Source organism: Schistocerca cancellata, chromosome 5, assembly GCF_023864275.1.
Source record: "Schistocerca cancellata isolate TAMUIC-IGC-003103 chromosome 5, iqSchCanc2.1, whole genome shotgun sequence".
Classification (NCBI taxonomy): domain Eukaryota; kingdom Metazoa; phylum Arthropoda; class Insecta; order Orthoptera; family Acrididae; genus Schistocerca; species Schistocerca cancellata.
The window spans coordinates 492,314,157-492,331,747 of NC_064630.1; the positions used below are offsets into that span (position 1 = coordinate 492,314,157).

A 17,591-nucleotide genomic window follows, 5' to 3' on the forward strand; every position below is an offset into this window, starting at 1 on the left:
GCGTCTGCTCTCTACTCAAAAAACAAAAGAAGAAATCGGTGAGGTGCTATAAATGTCAGAAGATGGGACATGTTGCGTCTCAGTGCAAAGAAAAAGTAAGCCCAAGATCAGACACTCAGCAAAAGAGGTATGTTACTGATAGCCCAGAGAGGAGGACCAATAACAAAGGTAAGGCACTCTCATGTTTTTATTCTTTTGGTGGGATGAGTAATTGTGATATGGAATGGATTTTAGACTAAGGTGCATCTGTGCATATTGTTAAAGATAAATCACTTCTTTATGACATCAAAGATAAGACTCGTAAGGGAATATCTACTGTTGATGGCAACAAGCTCCAGTGTCACCTGGCTGTGAAACTAGATCTATATGTAAGTGTAAATGGTGAATCAGATATGGTTACAGTACACAATGTTCATTATGTGAAAAATGTGGCAACTAACCTGCTGTCTGTAGGGGAAATTGTCAAGAAAGGAAATACAGACACTTTTGACATGCAGGATGCAAGAGTAATCAATGAAAGTGGTGAAGTTATAGCTACAGCAAGTAACGAAAGGGGTATTTTTAAGTTGGATACCATTGACAGTAAACATAAAAATGTTAGTGATTCAGTATATTCAGCAGAAGGTTTTTTATGGCACCGGAGGCTTGGACATCTAAATAGAAAGAGTATGTCTGTAATAAAGGATATGGTAAAGGGAATACAGAATTTTAGTGTGTCCGAAGATCCTTGTGAGACATGTATAAAGGGAAAACAAGCAAGGTTACCCTTCAAGACTAGTAAGAGTAAATCCACAGAAGTCTTACAGTTAATCCACACAGATGTATGTGGCCCAATGGAGTGTGAATCCATAGGTGGGAGTAATTATTTCCTTACGTTTATTGATGATTACTCATGATATACTCATGTTTATTTTCTTAGTTCTAAAGACCAAGTGAGAGATATCTTTGAGGAATATTGCAATATGGTTGAAAGATGGACGGGAAAGAAGATCAAGATCATCAGGTCTGATAATGGGAGAGAATATATTAACCAGAAATTGAAGAAACTTCTGGCGGAAAAGGGAATCGGGCATCAAACTACCATAAGGTACAGCCTATCTCAAAATGGGGTTGCTGAGAGGGCTAATAGGACCATTGTTGAGAAAGCAAGGAGCATGATGACTGACGCTGAATTATCCAAAGATTTTTGGGCAGAGGCAGTGTCAACAGCTGTATATTTGAACAATAGATCACCTACAAAAGCATTAAAGAATAGAACCCCTTATGAGATATGGATAGGAAAGAAACCTGATCTAAGCAATATAAGGGTTTTTGGGTGTGATGCAACGGCACATATTCCAAAACAGCTAAGAGGAAAATGAGATCCGAAAGCTAAAAAGTATATTTTTGTAGGCTATTGTGAAAATTCAAAGGGCTACCGATTAATGGATTCATTGACTAAAAAGATTGTCACAAGTAGAGATGTAATATTCTTTGAAAATACAAAAGACTCGAAAGAGAGCAAAACCACTAAGGCAACTGCACCTAGTTCAGAAGGTGAAACCTTGTGTGAGGAAATCGAAAGTGAAGAAGAGGAAGACAACAGCCAAGGACAAATGGATGCAGTTTATGATGACAATGAGTTAGAGGATGAAAAAATGAAGAAAACAATGTAAGGCGTTCTTCTCGTGTACCAAAACCGAAGGAATATCCAGATTTTGAGATGTATATAGAACAGTCTTTTAATGATGAGCCAAGAACAGCAGAAGAAGCAATGAGTGGCCCAAACTCTCAAGAATGGAAAGAAGCGATGAAGAGAGAATTAGAATCTTTATATCAGAACGAAACCTTTGAATGGGTAGATATGCCAGGAGATAAGAAACCACTGCAGGCAAGATGGGTATTCAATTTGAAGAACCCTGAAAGCTCATCACCAAAATACAAAGCAAGACTTGTGGTAAAAGGATATTCACAAAAACAAGGGGTAGATTACGAAGAAATTTTTACACCTGTAGTCAAGTATGCACCATTGAGATATCTTTTAGCCTTGGCAGTAAAACGAAATTTAATAATTCATCATATGGACGTTAAAGCGGCATATTTAAATGGGAAATTGGAGGAGGAGATATATGTCATTCCACCAAGGGAAGCCATAAAAACCAGATCAGAAAGTAAAAAGATTTGGCGTTTGAGAAAAAGTATTTATGGACTTAAACAAAGTGGACGTTGCTGGAATCGATATCTACATGAAACTCTAATAAATATGAATATGAAGCAATCCAAGGCAGATCCCAGCATTTACTATAAAGGGAGAAAAGAAGAAATAATAATAATGGCGATATGGGTGGACTATTTCTTTATCCTGACTGAAAGTGAAGGCCAAATGAGAATTTTCAAGAAACAGCTGCAAACCAAGTTTAAGGTGCATGATTTGGGATTAGTCAAATGTTATTTAGGTATGCAGATTACTAAGGATGAAGAAAGACAAGAATTGAGCATAAGTCAATCATCATACACGGAAAAAATATTAAAGAAATTTGGCATGAGTGATTGCAAACCTGTAAGTACCCCAGTGGAAGTAGGAGTGAAGTTAAGTGTAAATGAGACTGATGTGGAATGTGACAAGAATGTTCCTTATTTAGAAGCAGTAGGGAGTCTGTTATATTTGTCTCAAACGTCACGACCCGACATTGCTTTTGCCACCAATGCAGTGAGCAGATATTGCAGAGACCCAAAGGAAAAGCACTGGAAAGCTGTAAAGAGGATATTCCGATACCTATGAGGAACCTCAAACTATGAGTTAAAATACCATAGAGATGGTAACACAAAACTAGAGGGATATAGCGATGCGGACTGGGGGAGTGAATTGGGAGACAGATACTCCACCACTGGCTGCTGTTTTAAATTAATGGGGGGCCTCACATCATGGTCCTGTCAAAAGCAAAAAACTGTTGCATTGAGCACTGTAGAGGCAGAGTATATGGCACTATCTTACACCACACAGGAAGCATTATGGCTATAAACATTAATAAGTGAAATAGAACCCAATTTAATTGAGGAACCTACAACCATCTTCTGTGACAATAAGGGAGCCATAAACCTAGCTAAAAATGATGTTACTAGTGCTAGGACAAAGCATATGGATATACGGCACCATTTCATTCAGGACCACATAGAGCGACAGAACATTGCCGTGGACTATCTGCGCACAGAAGACATGTTAGCTGACCTTCTGACCAAACCCTTGGAAAGGGAGAAGTTTGAGAAGATTGTGGGACTATTTGGTTTATCTTGTGTGAACAATATATTTCGTGTGTGACGGCGCAAAGTGCACTGTGTAAAATAGACCTCTTTGGCATTGTCTAACACTCTTTGTGTGGGCTAATTATTCTGTTGTGTTCGCTGTAAATTTTTTTTGTTCTTGAATGTGCAAATATAGTTATTAGTAAAATGTCCTTTTCTTCTCCTTAATACTTATTCAGCTACGCAAATTCCAATACATTCTTCTATGTCAAATTGTCTTTACAGTCTCCATTTTAGAACATAAATTCACATTGTTATTGCCACTCCGATTCCACCAGAGGCATGCCCACTCCTACTAACTCATTTGGCCGTGCTATCAATATTCCAATGAGTTTACAAACTTTCTTGACAAAAGAAGAATCTTCACCAAGTTATATCATTATTTTGTAAATGAGTCCAGAAATAAATTTAATAAATATGTCAGATTGTGCAATTAATAATAGGAATTTTAAGTATGCTAGGTATTTTGTAATTTCCAGTGTTTCTAAAATAAGAGTAATTTTAACTACACATACAGAGTTAGTACATAGCAATTGTAACAAATTAATTTCTTTTTATACATTTTAGCCTTAGATATAGTGAATCGTATACAAAATCATATGAAATTCTTTTATTGAAACAGCTGAGAAAATGTTCACCTATACAAGATTTCGAAAATATCACTACTATTTCTATATCAAAAAAATTGTAATGTTTGAGGAGGGTGTCCCATTACACATTCAGTAACCTCATATTTCATGCATTCAGGAAGATAATGGTGTGTACATGGACTTACCATTATGTTTGTGAAACATATTAAATACAACATATTTCCAAATTTGCGTAACTCTGAGTGATTGGGAATGTACTTGGGATCCAGATGAGAGGCAACACAATTACTAAAAACATCTTTGTTTTCTTGTGACACGTCAAATGTGAGTGAATCTCGTAAAGTGTACACAGGTCCCCCTTGGTACCAGCCACTTTACCTGTTGCTTGCCATTATGTTCCCATGGCTGGCTGCTGTTAACAATGAAGCATTGCCTGACAGCTCTTGAGTGATATTAGAACTTTTCCTGCTTTATCATCTTCTGCTACTAATAGGTAGTACTGATTGCCCTATAACTCAAAATACATGGCATTGTGTTTCCCTGAGCCACTCAATTCTCGACCCAATTACAAATGAAGATTTGGATGCAATTTAAGCTCTTATAAAGACCAACATTAACACAGTCCAGTGACTCGGACAAAACACTGTCATGACAATGAAATATTCCCTCTGTTCTTAATGCAGTTCTTGTAATGGATGAGGTCAACTGGAAACACATCCTTTATCTCATATTTTGATGTAATCTTCATAATCTGACTTTTTTTGTAAAATTAATTAATTAAACTAAATCATAAGTTCAATTGAACACATTGCCTTAAGATTATCTTGTGCTGTGTAGATTTGTACAGTCAGATTCGACTTTTTTTTTTTTTTTTTTTTTAAATTTGGTATCAACCTTGAGCAGTACAGATTGACTGACTGAATTATAGAATTAACCACTGTTTAATTTTAACTTTCAGTTTTTATAAGTAATAAGAGCTGCATGTCAAGCAGACTGTTTTAATAGCAATTCTTCTTCACTGTTCTTAACAGATACACTATCTCATTCAGTTACACTTAATGTACAGCTCTAAGTGGACTTACTAACCAGAAAATTTATACATTACTCATTTAGTCTCTTCACATGTTGCAAGCATGTGAAGAACAGGATTTTAGTAATTACTTGAGAGTTATCAACCTCATGAAAGCTAAGACACCATAATACTTCTTGTAATATAAAATCAGTTTTGCTTCTCCCTTTGTTCTAACCATTTCAGACAATATCCTTTTTCTTATGCATGATATTCTGGTTCCTTTATAAACCAAGGCTTTTTTGATATGTAATTAGTGCCATACTTTGCCCTCCCATAAACTTTAGCTCCCATAAACTTCAGCTTCTCCATGAGGTCGTGAATATGACTGTGCCTTCCATGCAGTCAAACATTGATCCCATGTTTCACTTCTTCTTAGCAAATGGTGTCACATCTGTAGTAATACTTAATGTTAGAATGAAAAGAATAGTGTTTATTGCCACTAATGTTCCACTTATTAGCTGCTAACCAAGAATTCCTTTTCTGAAGAACATTGAGACAAGTAAATACACTCCTGGAAATTGAAATAAGAACACCGTGAATTCATTGTCCCAGGAAGGGGAAACTTTATTGACACATTCCTGGGGTCAGATACATCACATGATCACACTGACAGAACCACAGGCACATAGACACAGGCAACAGAGCATGCACAATGTCGGCACTAGTACTGTGTCTATCCACCTTTCGCAGCAATGCAGGCTGCTATTCTCCCATGGAGACGATCGTAGAGATGCTGGATGTAGTCCTGTGGAACGGCTTGCCATGCCATTTCCACCTGGCGCCTCAGTTGGACCAGCGTTCGTGCTGGACGTGCAGACCGCGTGAGACGACGCTTCATCCAGTCCCAAACATGCTCAATGGGGGACAGATCCGGAGATCTTGCTGGCCAGGGTAGTTGACTTACACCTTCTAGAGCACGTTGGGTGGCACGGGATACATGCGGACGTGCATTGTCCTGTTGGAACAGCAAGTTCCCTTGCCGGTCTAGGAATGGTAGAACGATGGGTTCGATGACGGTTTGGATGTACCGTGCACTATTCAGTGTCCCCTCGACGATCACCAGTGGTGTACGGCCAGTGTAGGAGATCGCTCCCCACACCATGATGCCGGGTGTTGGCCCTGTGTGCCTCGGTCGTATGCAGTCCTGATTGTGGCGCTCACCTGCACGGCGCCAAACACGCATACGACCATCATTGGCACCAAGGCAGAAGCGACTCTCATCGCTGAAGACGACACGTCTCCATTCGTCCCTCCATTCACGCCTGTCGCGACACCACTGGAGGCGGGCTGCACGATGTTGGGGCGTGAGCGGAAGACGGCCTAACGGTGTGCGGGACCGTAGCTCAGCTTCATGGAGACGGTTGCGAATGGTCCTCGCCGATACCCCAGGAGCAACAGTGTCCCTAATTTGCTGGGAAGTGGCGGTGCGGTCCCCTACGGCACTGCGTAGGATCCTACGGTCTTGGCGTGCATCTGTGCGTCGCTGCGGTCCGGTCCCAGGTCGACGGGCACGTGCACCTTCCGCCGACCACTGGCGACAACATCGATGTACTGTGGAGACCTCACGCCCCACGTGTTGAGCAATTCGGCGGTACGTCCACCCGGCCTCCCGCATGCCCACTATACGCCCTCGCTCAAAGTCCGTCAACTGCACATACGGTTCACGTCCACGCTGTCGCGGCATGCTACCAGTGTTAAAGACTGCGATGGAGCTCCGTATGCCACGGCAAACTGGCTGACACTGACGGCGGCGGTGCACAAATGCTGCGCAGCTAGCGCCATTCGTCGGCCAACACCGCGGTTCCTGGTGTGTCCGCTGTGCCGTGCGTGTGATCATTGCTTGTACAGCCCTCTCGCAGTGTCCGGAGCAAGTATGGTGGGTCTGACACACCGGTGTCAATGTGTTCTTTTTTCCATTTCCAGGAGTGTATATATCAGAATTGGTACTGTATTTTGTTCATCATAAGAATAAACCTGATGTAAACATTACGTCATGTATTCCTCCACGTTTGCTTGAATCTCATTGGATTTCGTTTCACGTGGAGCGGAAGCCAAGCTGTGACCAGTACAGTCAAGTACAATCATAAGGATAAGTTTTATGCTGTGTTACACGCACACAGACTAAGCAATAATGCAGGAAAACACCTTTACCAGTGCATTAAGCTTGGACAGCACTGGTCCAACTAACCTGCAATGATGTGAGCAGTTGCAGTTCAGACATAAAAAGAGACGAGCAAAGAAACAATATAGCTCTGAATGTCTTTTAATTTCTAAAGAGAGTGGAATAGTATTAGGAGAAACTCCAGCACTACCACATGCTTCTTAGGTGACCAGACGGAAAGCATAAAATGCACTCATTCTCACCTGACATAGTATTCTAATTACAAACAAGAGTGATGAAAATTTCTAACTTAAACATAGGGTAATTTTTATGAGCGAGCTGTATGTAATGCAAAAGCATACTGCAGGGATTTCACCATATAGTTGAATACTGAAGCCACTGAAGGTATTAATTACAGTCAGTGGTCTGGTAACCTCTTAGCTCCTTCTTTATCCGAATCCGGGAAATACATTTCGGTTCTACAAGTCACACTTGCTATATTAATAATGAGCCTATCAGCAACATCAGCAACAAAATCCACAAACCAACCAGGCGCCGCATTTTGTGTTCTTTTATGACGAGCCGTTCTGTATACCGCCGGCGTTCGGCAGTGACAAGTGAAAAAGCTGTGCGCGTTAGTTCCAGTACATCCGGCAATTTAATAGTCTTGTTACTTCTCAGGCCAAATCCCACAACTTGGCTCCAGATCAGTTCTGTTGGGTTCATATTGTAATGGTACAGTATCAAAAGTAAAAATATAAAATTTGTACGATGTGGTCAATGCTGTGAAAATGATTGTTATTCATGGTTCTACGATACTCATCTACCTCTGTGGTATAAAACAATGGTCATAGTTCAAATAAAGAGGATTTGGTTTTTCATTTTTGTCTTAAAAATTAAATTGTTATGTTTTCTTAATTTAACTAACTTTTATGAAAAGTCTTTCATGAAACATTGATAATTAAGAATTTGTATTTGAAATGGAAACAGGAATTTCGCGTCCAATATTGAATTAGAAACAAGGAGACAAGCATTATTCATAAAAAATGATGATTTCTATAATTACAAATGTAGGTATTTAAAATTGTATGAGAAGGAACTGTATTTAGTTAACATTCCACTACACTACCGACTGCGCTACATGTATGATTGTGGTGTATGTATCAACTGAAATACACACAGTGACTAGGAAAACTTCAAAGCTGATTATCTCCGTAAATTTATGGGAAACATTAGGAACAGCCTATTTCTTGGCACTTTTTAACTGTATTCCACACATGTGTTTCACTATGGATCATAAAGCAGCCTCAGCCATTTTAATTCTGCACATTAACAGCACTACAATCAGGCAGAGGCTGTGACTGTACACTATTTTTAAAATAAAAACTACATAGCTAAAGATGATTAAGAAAAGGAATATTTACCTGTGAAGCTATGTGTATAACATGGCTATTGTAATTAGGAGGAACTCGGGCACAAATAAGGACATTGTAAATAGGTTTGTACAAAAATAACAAGCTGGATAAGGAATCAACTTTGGATCCTTACTATGATCTGTCTTTTTGTTGCAGGGCATTGGGCTCAGATACAGGTGGCTCTGTGCGCAATCCTGCTGCATACTGTGGCATTGTAGGTTTTAAACCTACGTATGGTTTGCTGTCAAGGTATGGTCTCATACCTCTTGTGAATTCAATGGATGTGCCAGGCGTACTTACCAGAACAGTTGATGATGCAGTAACAATGTTTAGTAAGTGTAATACGATTTTCTGTATATACTTACTAGCATTTATAGCTAAGGTACTAGTGATCCTTCTCTTAGTGTGTGTGTGTGTGTGTGTGTGTGTGTGTGTGTGTGTCAGTTGAGTACTTCTGTTGGCCCTTCGCATAATATCTGGCTGAGGTATGTTGATTTCAGTAGCATATGAGATCTTTGTTGAAGCAAAGCAGAAGTATCTTGTCACTTCATCAACGGATGTAAGTTATTCATTCAGTCCCATATCAGTAGTGGCTCTCCATGTATACTTCTATTATACTTCAAAGCCTCCTCCATCACAGCCACTGTCCTTCTTTCCTTTAATTGTAGTTGCCTCATCTGTAAACTTCTTCACCCACCTGCACAAATTTTTCTTGTCAACTGTATCATCTTTGTGCACTCTCTGTAGTCTTCTTAGATGTCAGAAAGATGACACTGTGCCCATGCTACCATATAAATGATGGCCTGTTGCTTCTGCTTAGAATTCTTTATTAATCTGGGAAGAGAAAATAATTCTGAAACGACTGTACAGAGACAAAAATTTAATAGTAATGGAAGACAAGTATTCGATACTAGGACAAGTTGTTGTTGTTGTTGTTGTTGTCTTCAGTCCTGAGACTGGTTTGATGCAGCTCTCCATGCTACTCTATCCTGTGCAAGCTTCTTCATCTCCCACTACCTACTGCAACCTACATCCTTCTGAATCTGCTTAGTGTATTCATCTCTTGGTCTCCCCCTACGATTTTTACCCTCCACGCTGCCCTCCAATACTAAATTGGTGATCCCTTGATGCCTCAGAACATGTCCTACCAACGGATCCCTTCTTCTAGTCAAGTTGTGCCACAAACTTCTCTTCTCCCCAATCCTATTCAATACTTCTTCATTAGTTATGTGATCTACCCATCTAATCTTCAGCATTCTTCTGTAGCACCACATTTCGAAAGCTTCTATTCTCTTCTTGTCCAAACTATTTATCGTCCATGTTTCACTTCCATACATGGCTACACTCCATACAAATACTTTCAGAAATGACTTCCTGACACTAAAATCTATACTCGATGTTAACCAATTTCTCTTCTTGAGAAATGCTTTCCTTGCCATTGCCAGTCTACATTTTATATCTTCTCCACTTCGACCATCATCAGTTATTTTGCTCCCCAAATAGCAAAACTCCTTTACTACTTTAAGTGTTTCATTTCCTAATCTAATTCCCTCAGCATCACCCGACTTAATTGGACTACATTCCATTATCCTCGTTTTGCTTTTGTTGAGTTTCATCTTATATCCTCGCTTCAAGGCACCATCCATTCCGTTCAACTGCTCTTCCAAGTCCTTTGCTGTCTCTGAAAGAATTACAATGTCATCAGCGAAGTAAGAGAAGTAAAAATCATCAGCGAAGTAAGAGAAGTAAAAATAGTAACAGATGGACTGGGGGTGGGGGGGATGAAATGGAAAGTGTCATGTGTCATTTCATTGTTACAGATGTAACAATTGACATTGAAGTATTGAAATAAAAAAAAAAAAAAAAAAAACATGCAGTCCTGAACCTGAACAATATACAGCAAAGGTCTGATGATACAAGTGTGTTTATTTGCCACTAAACAAAAGAATAGCAAGTGTTACAGACTTAACAAAACCTTGACTTTTCATGGAATAATCCAGAAGTGCTTTAGTAGTGTTTGGACAGATCACAATTCAGTCATTGCAAAGACTGGATTTAGGACTCGTGAAGGTGGTTTTATATGTGGTTGAAGGTGGTTTTGTATGAGGAAGAGATCTGTAGACACCTGAAGGCTTCCAATATAATTTTAAGTTGCATAAACTTTCCAGGAGCAGTTGTGGAGTGTGGCCATAGTTCATTAGTTATGATTTGTCAGTTTTAGCTAAAGAATTTGCAGGAAGCTCAGAAATAATGAAAATGGTGTCTGAATACACTGATACAGCCAGAGGTTGTTGAGAGTTTCAGAGGAACTGTTAGGCAATAATTGACTTACTTAGGCAAAACAAATACAACAGAAGCTTTGAGTGATGATATACTGAAACCAGCGTAGGAACAACTAGGCAAAAATTCCAAGTTCCACTAGAATCCTTGAGTAATGCATGGGATATTAAATTTAATTTTTTAAAGGGGAGGATGTAGACATACAGTAAATGAAACGGGCAAAAGATTATGCAGATGTCTAAAAAATGAGATTGACAGGAGGAGCAGAATTATGAAATTGGAATGACTAGAGGAGAAATGTAAAACTGTAGGTGCAAGCCTGACTGTAGCAAAAGTAAAAAACCTTTGGAGGAAAAATTAGTAACTGTGTGAACATTTAAAGACTTTAGATGAGAGGCCAGTACTAAGCAAAGAAGGGAAGGCTTGGAAGATGGAAGGGAATTACAGAATAACTATAGAAAGGAGAGACTTCAATACAGTATTGTGGAAAGGGAAGAGGAAGTGGATAGAGATGAGAAGAAGATGCGGTAGTAAGGGAAAAGAAGAGAGGTATTGGCTGGGAAAGATCAAAGAAGAATGTTGGATCACTACTGAATAGAGTAGTAAAGAAGCCTAGTGTTAAGATTCAAGCTGTCAGTGCAATCAGTTGTTGCCAAACACTAATTCAGTTGTGAGCATGAAATGAAATGTGAAGGTTCCAGCATCATGGTACAAGTGACAAATTTCAGAGATAGTGTAGTAAAGGATGCAATTGGAATTTGTGTCTGGATAATTTAATCAAAACTGGCAGAAACTTGAGATTGAGTAAAGTGTGGATTCAGCTCTCAATTTACGTAAATCACATACAAAAACTTTTCAGTGTTCTCTCTCTCTCTCTCTCTCTCTCTCTCTCTCTCACACACACACACACACACACACACACACACACACACACACACACACACACAATATCAGTGCCTTCAAGACATTTCTAGTGAAGAGCTTTACCTTTTGACATTTTCCTGTGTAAACTTTTCTCTGTTTTGACACTGCCTTTGTGGTGATTTAGGGTTCCCTTTGGGTGATCGTCTAATGATGTATGAAATAAACACTAGCGGGGATACGCATCAAGTCCTATACATAGTTTTCTTGGAATGCAGACTGAGCAGCAAAGAATTTGTGGTGAATATTATATGGGCAAATGGTTTAAGTAATGAAGAGTTACTGAATAGAGTCAATGACAAAAGAAATTTATGATATAACTTGGCTAAAACAAGTTATAGGTTGAGGTGATACATCCTGAGGCATTGATAGAATGCTACTCACAATAACAATGACCTGTTGAGCTAATGACAGGCACAATGAAAAATCTGTTACACGTCTAGCTTTCAGCCAAAGGCTTCTTCAGAAAAGAAAACACACACATTCACACAAGCAATCCCTATGCACACTTGACCACTATCACAGGCAGCCCAGACCGGACTGCAACTGTTATGTTGAGTGTCAATCTGGAGTGGGGCAGGAAAGGGGGAGTGATAGCGGAGTATGGGTGGGAAGACAAATGCTGCTTGGCAGAGTGTGCAGGGACTAGATTGAGACATAACAAGACTGGCAGGCACAGCATCAGTAGGCTGTGGGGCAGGGAGTGTTGCTTTGGGGGGGGGGGGGGGAGAGATGTTAGGAGGTGAGGAACAGGGAAGGGGAAAAATAGACAGGTGTGTAATTTTGGGAGTGGAGAAAAAGTTGTAAAGATAACTTCAACCTGCGCAGTTCGGAAAAGCTGTTGGTGAAGAGGAGGATCTAGATGGCCCAGTTTGGGAAGCAGCCAGTGAAATAAACCATGTTATGTTTAGCTGCATGTTGTGCCACAGGGTGGTCTACCATGCACTCTGCCGCAGTTTGGCAATGGCCGTTCATCCCGTTGGACAGCTGGTTGGTAGTCATACCAATGTAAAAGGGCTGTGTGATGATTGCAGCAGAACTGGTATATGACACAGCTGCTTACACTGGTGGCCCAGCCTCTGTTGAGTTAGGATATGCCTGTGACAGGGCTGGAATAGGAAGTGGATTGGACAGGTCTTGTACCTGGGTCTTGCACAGGGATATGATCCCTGTGGCAAGCATTTGTGTTTGGGAGTGGCATAGGGATGGATTATGGTGTTTTGGAGGGGTGGGGTGGGCAGAGAACACTATTTTAGGGGGAGCGGGAAGAATCTTGGGTAGACTGTCCTTTACTTCGATGCATGATGATAGGTAATCAAAGCCATGATGAAGGATGTGGGTCAACTGTTAGTCTGGGGTAGTACTGGGTGACTAAGGGGCACTTTTTCATAGTTCATTGCTGTTTCTTTGGGGTGACCAGAGGATTTGGGGGTTTGCAATGGCAGAGGTGATCTGTTTATGGACTAGGTCTGGGGGATAGGGAGAATGCCCTTGCCCAGTATGCTGAAGGTCTCGCCATGCCCTTCACTGACAGGCACTATACTTCAGACCTAAGCCGCAAACCGAACTCCCATGCCATTTCCCCCAGTCCTCCCACCACCCTCAAGAGCCAACTATCAATCCAAGCTGCCAGTGATGGCAGTCATGTGTGCACGTGGTTTGCTTGCTGTTGTGAACGTGTGTGCTTTTTCTTTTTTGAATAAAGTTTTGGCCAAAAGCTAAATGTGTAACAGTCTTCTTGTTGTGCCTGTGTGCAACTCAGTGTGTCATCCTTATGGTGAGTAGCCAGCTATTATTTTCCTAATATTTTCAATTTCCTTTATTACTTTCTCAAGGGTTTGATTGTGGGCTGTGTTTTGAAATGGCTACAGGTTTCATACCTTTCCACAGTAAAAATTCCTTTAAAGTTACCCATTATGTATGAGGAGTCTGTGAGGCTTACCAAAAACTTGAAAATAGTGTTACAAATGTTTTATTACTGTATCTGCATTGGCATGTTTGATAGAGTAAGTTTTATGTACTTCCACCAACATTCTATTAGTGCAAAGATGTAAATTACTCCTCTTTGACCTGTAAGTAACTGTTCATAAAAGTTAGCAGCAGTTAAGTCATATAATCCCTTGGCTATTATTGGATATAACTTATACTGTAGGTGAAATAATTTAATTGGATAGAGAAAAAATATCTGTTCACTAAGCAGCAGGTGAGAAATAGCACTACAACAAGTTCTTGGTTCTCACCACCCACTTGGCCTTAATTTATGTTCATTTCTTCTGTCTCAACATTTCTTCACAGTAAATACTCCTTTCTTCACTCCATTGTAGATTTCTACATTGTTTATTGCCCTACCTGTCTAGTTTTCACCCCCCCCCCTCCCCATCTCTATTAACTTCAATGCATTTAGCTTTTCACTCTTACAAACTTATTAATGATGTTAAAGAAATAATCTCTGTCTTGCATATTACCCTGTCTTCCACCTTTAATCTCTCAAGTTTTCAAATCTCGTCCACTGCAGCCCCCAACAATCAGTCTTTCCTTCTCATCCATAAGGTAAGTCTCCCCTCACCTGTGGTTCTGGGTGACTTTCCCAAAATTTGCCCCTTTTCCTAGACCTTTCCAGTCACCCTTCTTCCTTTCCCATCAACCCTTCTGCCTGCTGCCACATGGTGAGTATATTTTTTATCTATTCAATTAAATTATTTTGTACTGTAGATGGCTATTCCCATCTTTAACCTTCTGGCGTACTTCACAGGTTCGAAGTAGCTTTTCTGACCTAAGTTCTTAAAGTAAAAAAATGTATTCAAGTGCCTAATGCGCTTGCAAATACTGAAATGCCAATATCCCTTATCGATAGACCACAGTAGATCTTCTTTCACACTCCGAGCTATGCATGATTTCCAACTAAATGCAGTGTTGTTTAATCTCCAGAACAAAATACCATCAATAATTATCCATAATTCCTGCTCAGCTTTTTCTTAATTCTGATTGCTAATGTCCTCACCTCTTTATTGGTGTAAAACTTGAGGTTAAAAAATTAACCGCAAAAATGATACCACATCCCTCAATACTTGGTTCTGAGAACCCTTTATGGAATTTATTTCTACTTGGAATTCTCGTAAAAACAAGGCTCTTCCCATTAGACGGATTTGCAATAGTGTGCTTTCCATCAGGAATGCTAAAGCTTTATGGTCAATACAGATAATGATCGTGGATCCCCAAATTAACTTTAGGAATTTTTGTATACTCCCAACAATAGCTAGCAAATCCTTGCTGTAGCTGTGTAATTTTATTAATGGTTGTTAAGGCTTCCACTTGTGAAAACGGTAGTCTTTATTCACCACTTTCAAGATTCCATTCTCCTTTAAATAATTCCAAAGTGACACAGTATTCTGACATGCCTAGGTGCTTTCCCTAGTGTTCCTTTTATATTCTTAAAAGTTTCTGATGCCACTTCATCCCATATTTATTTGCATCACAACAGTTGAAGATCATTAATTTCCTGATGCTGCATTTACCAATGATAAAATCTGGCTAGTCTGGGGAATGAGCATAATTGTTTTATGCTATCAGATTCTGGCCGATGTTTTATGGCTCTTATCCTTTCAGGATCTGGTTTAATGCCATGTATCGGTACCATATATCCTAAGAGCTATAAGTCTTGTCTGTCAAAATGAAACTTTACTAATGTAATAGTCATATCCCCCCTCCATGAACCATGGACCTTGCCGTTGGTGGGGAGGCTTGCGTGCCTCAGCGATACAGATAGCCATGCCATAGGTGCAACCACAACAGAGGGGTATCTGTTGAGAGGCCAGACAAACGTGTGGTTCCTGAAGAGGGGCAGCAGCCTTTTCAGTAGTTGCAGGGGCAGCAGACTGGATGATTGACTGATGTGGCCTTGTAACACAGATCAAAACAGCCTTGCTGTACTGGTACTGCGAACGGCTGAAATGAAGGGGAAACTACAGCCGTAATTTTTCCCAAGGGCATGCAGCTTTACTGTATGGTTAAATGATGATGGCGTCCTGTTGGGTAAAATATTCCGGAGGTAAAATAGTCCCCCATTCGGATCTACGGGCGGGGACTACTCAAGAGGACGTCGTTATCAGGAGAAAGAAAACTGGAGTTCTATGGATCGGAGTGTGGAATGTCAGATCCCTTAATCAGGTAGGTAGGTTAGAAAATTTAAAAAGGGAGATGGACAGGTTAAAGTTAGACATAGTGAGAAGTTCGGTGGCAGGAGGAACAAGACTTTTGGTCAGGTGAATACAGAGTTATAAATAAAAAATCAAATAGAGGTAATGCAAGAGTAGGTTTAATAATGAATAGGAAAATAGGAGTGCGGGTAAGCTACTACAAACAGCATAATGAACGCATTATTGTGGCCAAGATAGATACGAAGTCCACACCTACCACAGTAGTAAAAGTACATATGCCAACTAGCTCCACAGATGACGAAGAGATTGATGAAATATATCATATAAAAGAAATTATTCAGATAGTGAAGGGAGACGAAAATTTAATATTCATGGGCTACTGGAACTCAATAGTAGTAAAAGGAAGAGAAGGAAATGTAGTAGGTGAATATGGAATGGGGGTAAGAAATGAAAGAGGAAGCCGCCTGGTAGAATTTTACACAGAGCATAACTTAACCATAGCTAACACTTGGTTCAAGAATCATAAAAGAAGGTTGTGTACATGAAGAAGCCTGGAGATACTGGAAGGTTTCAGCTAGATTATATAATGGTAAGACAGAGATTCAGGAAACAGGTTTTAAATTGTTAGACATTTCCATGGGCAGATGTGGACTCTGACCACAATCTATGTTATGAACTGTGGATTAAAACTGAGGAAACTGCAAAAAGGTGGGAATTTAAGGAGATGGGACCTGGATAAACTGACTAAACCAGAGGTTGTAGAGAGCTTCAGTGAGAGCATTAGGGAACGACGGACAAGAATGGGGGAAAGAAATACAGTAGAAGAAGAATGGGTAGCTTTGAGAGATGAAATAGTGAAGATAGGTAAAAAGACGAGTGCTAATAGAAATCCTTTGGTAACAAAAGAGATATTGAATTTAATTGATGAAAGGAGAAAATACAAAAATACAGTAAATGAAGCAGGCAAGAAGGAATACAAACGTCTCAAAAATGAGATCGACAGGAAGTGCAAAATGGCTAAGCAGAGATGGCTAGTGGACAAGTGTAAGGATGTAGAGGCACATATCCCTAGGGGTAAGATAAATACTTTTCTGTCGTTTCTGAAAGTATTTGCATGGAGTGTAGCCATGTATGGAAGTGAAATGTGGACAATAAATAGTTTAGACAAGAAGAGAATAGAAGCTTTCGAAATGTGGTGCAACAGAAGAATGCTGAAGATAAGATGGGTAGACCACATAACTAATGAGGAGGTATTGAATAGAATTGGAGTGAAGAGAAATTTGTGGCAAAACTTGACTAGAAGAAGGGATCGCTTGGTAGGGCATATTCTTTGGCATCAAGGGATCCCCAATTTAGTATTGGAGGGCAACGTGGAGGGTAAAAATCGTAGAGGGAGACCAGGAGAGAATACACTAGGCAGATTCAGAAGGATGTAGGTTGCAGTAGGTACTGGGAGATGAAGAAGCTTGCACAGGATAGAGTAGCATGGAGAGCTGCTTCAAACCAGTCTCTGGACTGAAGACCATAACAACAACAATATCTTTTTCATAAAAATTCTGTAGAGTTTGTGTTAATATGGTACAACACTCTTCCCATATTTAGATATTAATAAGAGGTCATCTACATAGATAATCAGTTCCTGCAACAATTCTTTCCCCAGAAAGTCACCTAAGGCATGGGTAAAAACCGAAACCAAAATATTGAGGCCAAAAGGTAGGATGTTGAATTGATAAACTTTCCATCAAACAACGAATCTGTGTAACGATTTTAACT

General features: G+C 39.9%; 1 protein-coding gene across 2 annotated transcripts in view; it reads left to right on the forward strand.

The window, feature by feature from the left end:
* The window catches only part of LOC126188310 (glutamyl-tRNA(Gln) amidotransferase subunit A, mitochondrial), a 175,454-nt gene that overhangs the window by 69,243 nt on the left and 88,620 nt on the right, over nt 1-17,591 (forward strand). For both annotated transcript variants that reach the window (XR_007537850.1, XM_049929904.1), the window contains exon 5: nt 8,617-8,792. Coding sequence is in view for 1 of the 2 variants with exons in the window: in XM_049929904.1 (XP_049785861.1) it covers nt 8,617-8,792 (176 nt within the window). In the remaining variant the exon portion in view is untranslated. The remainder of the gene's footprint in view (nt 1-8,616; nt 8,793-17,591) is intronic.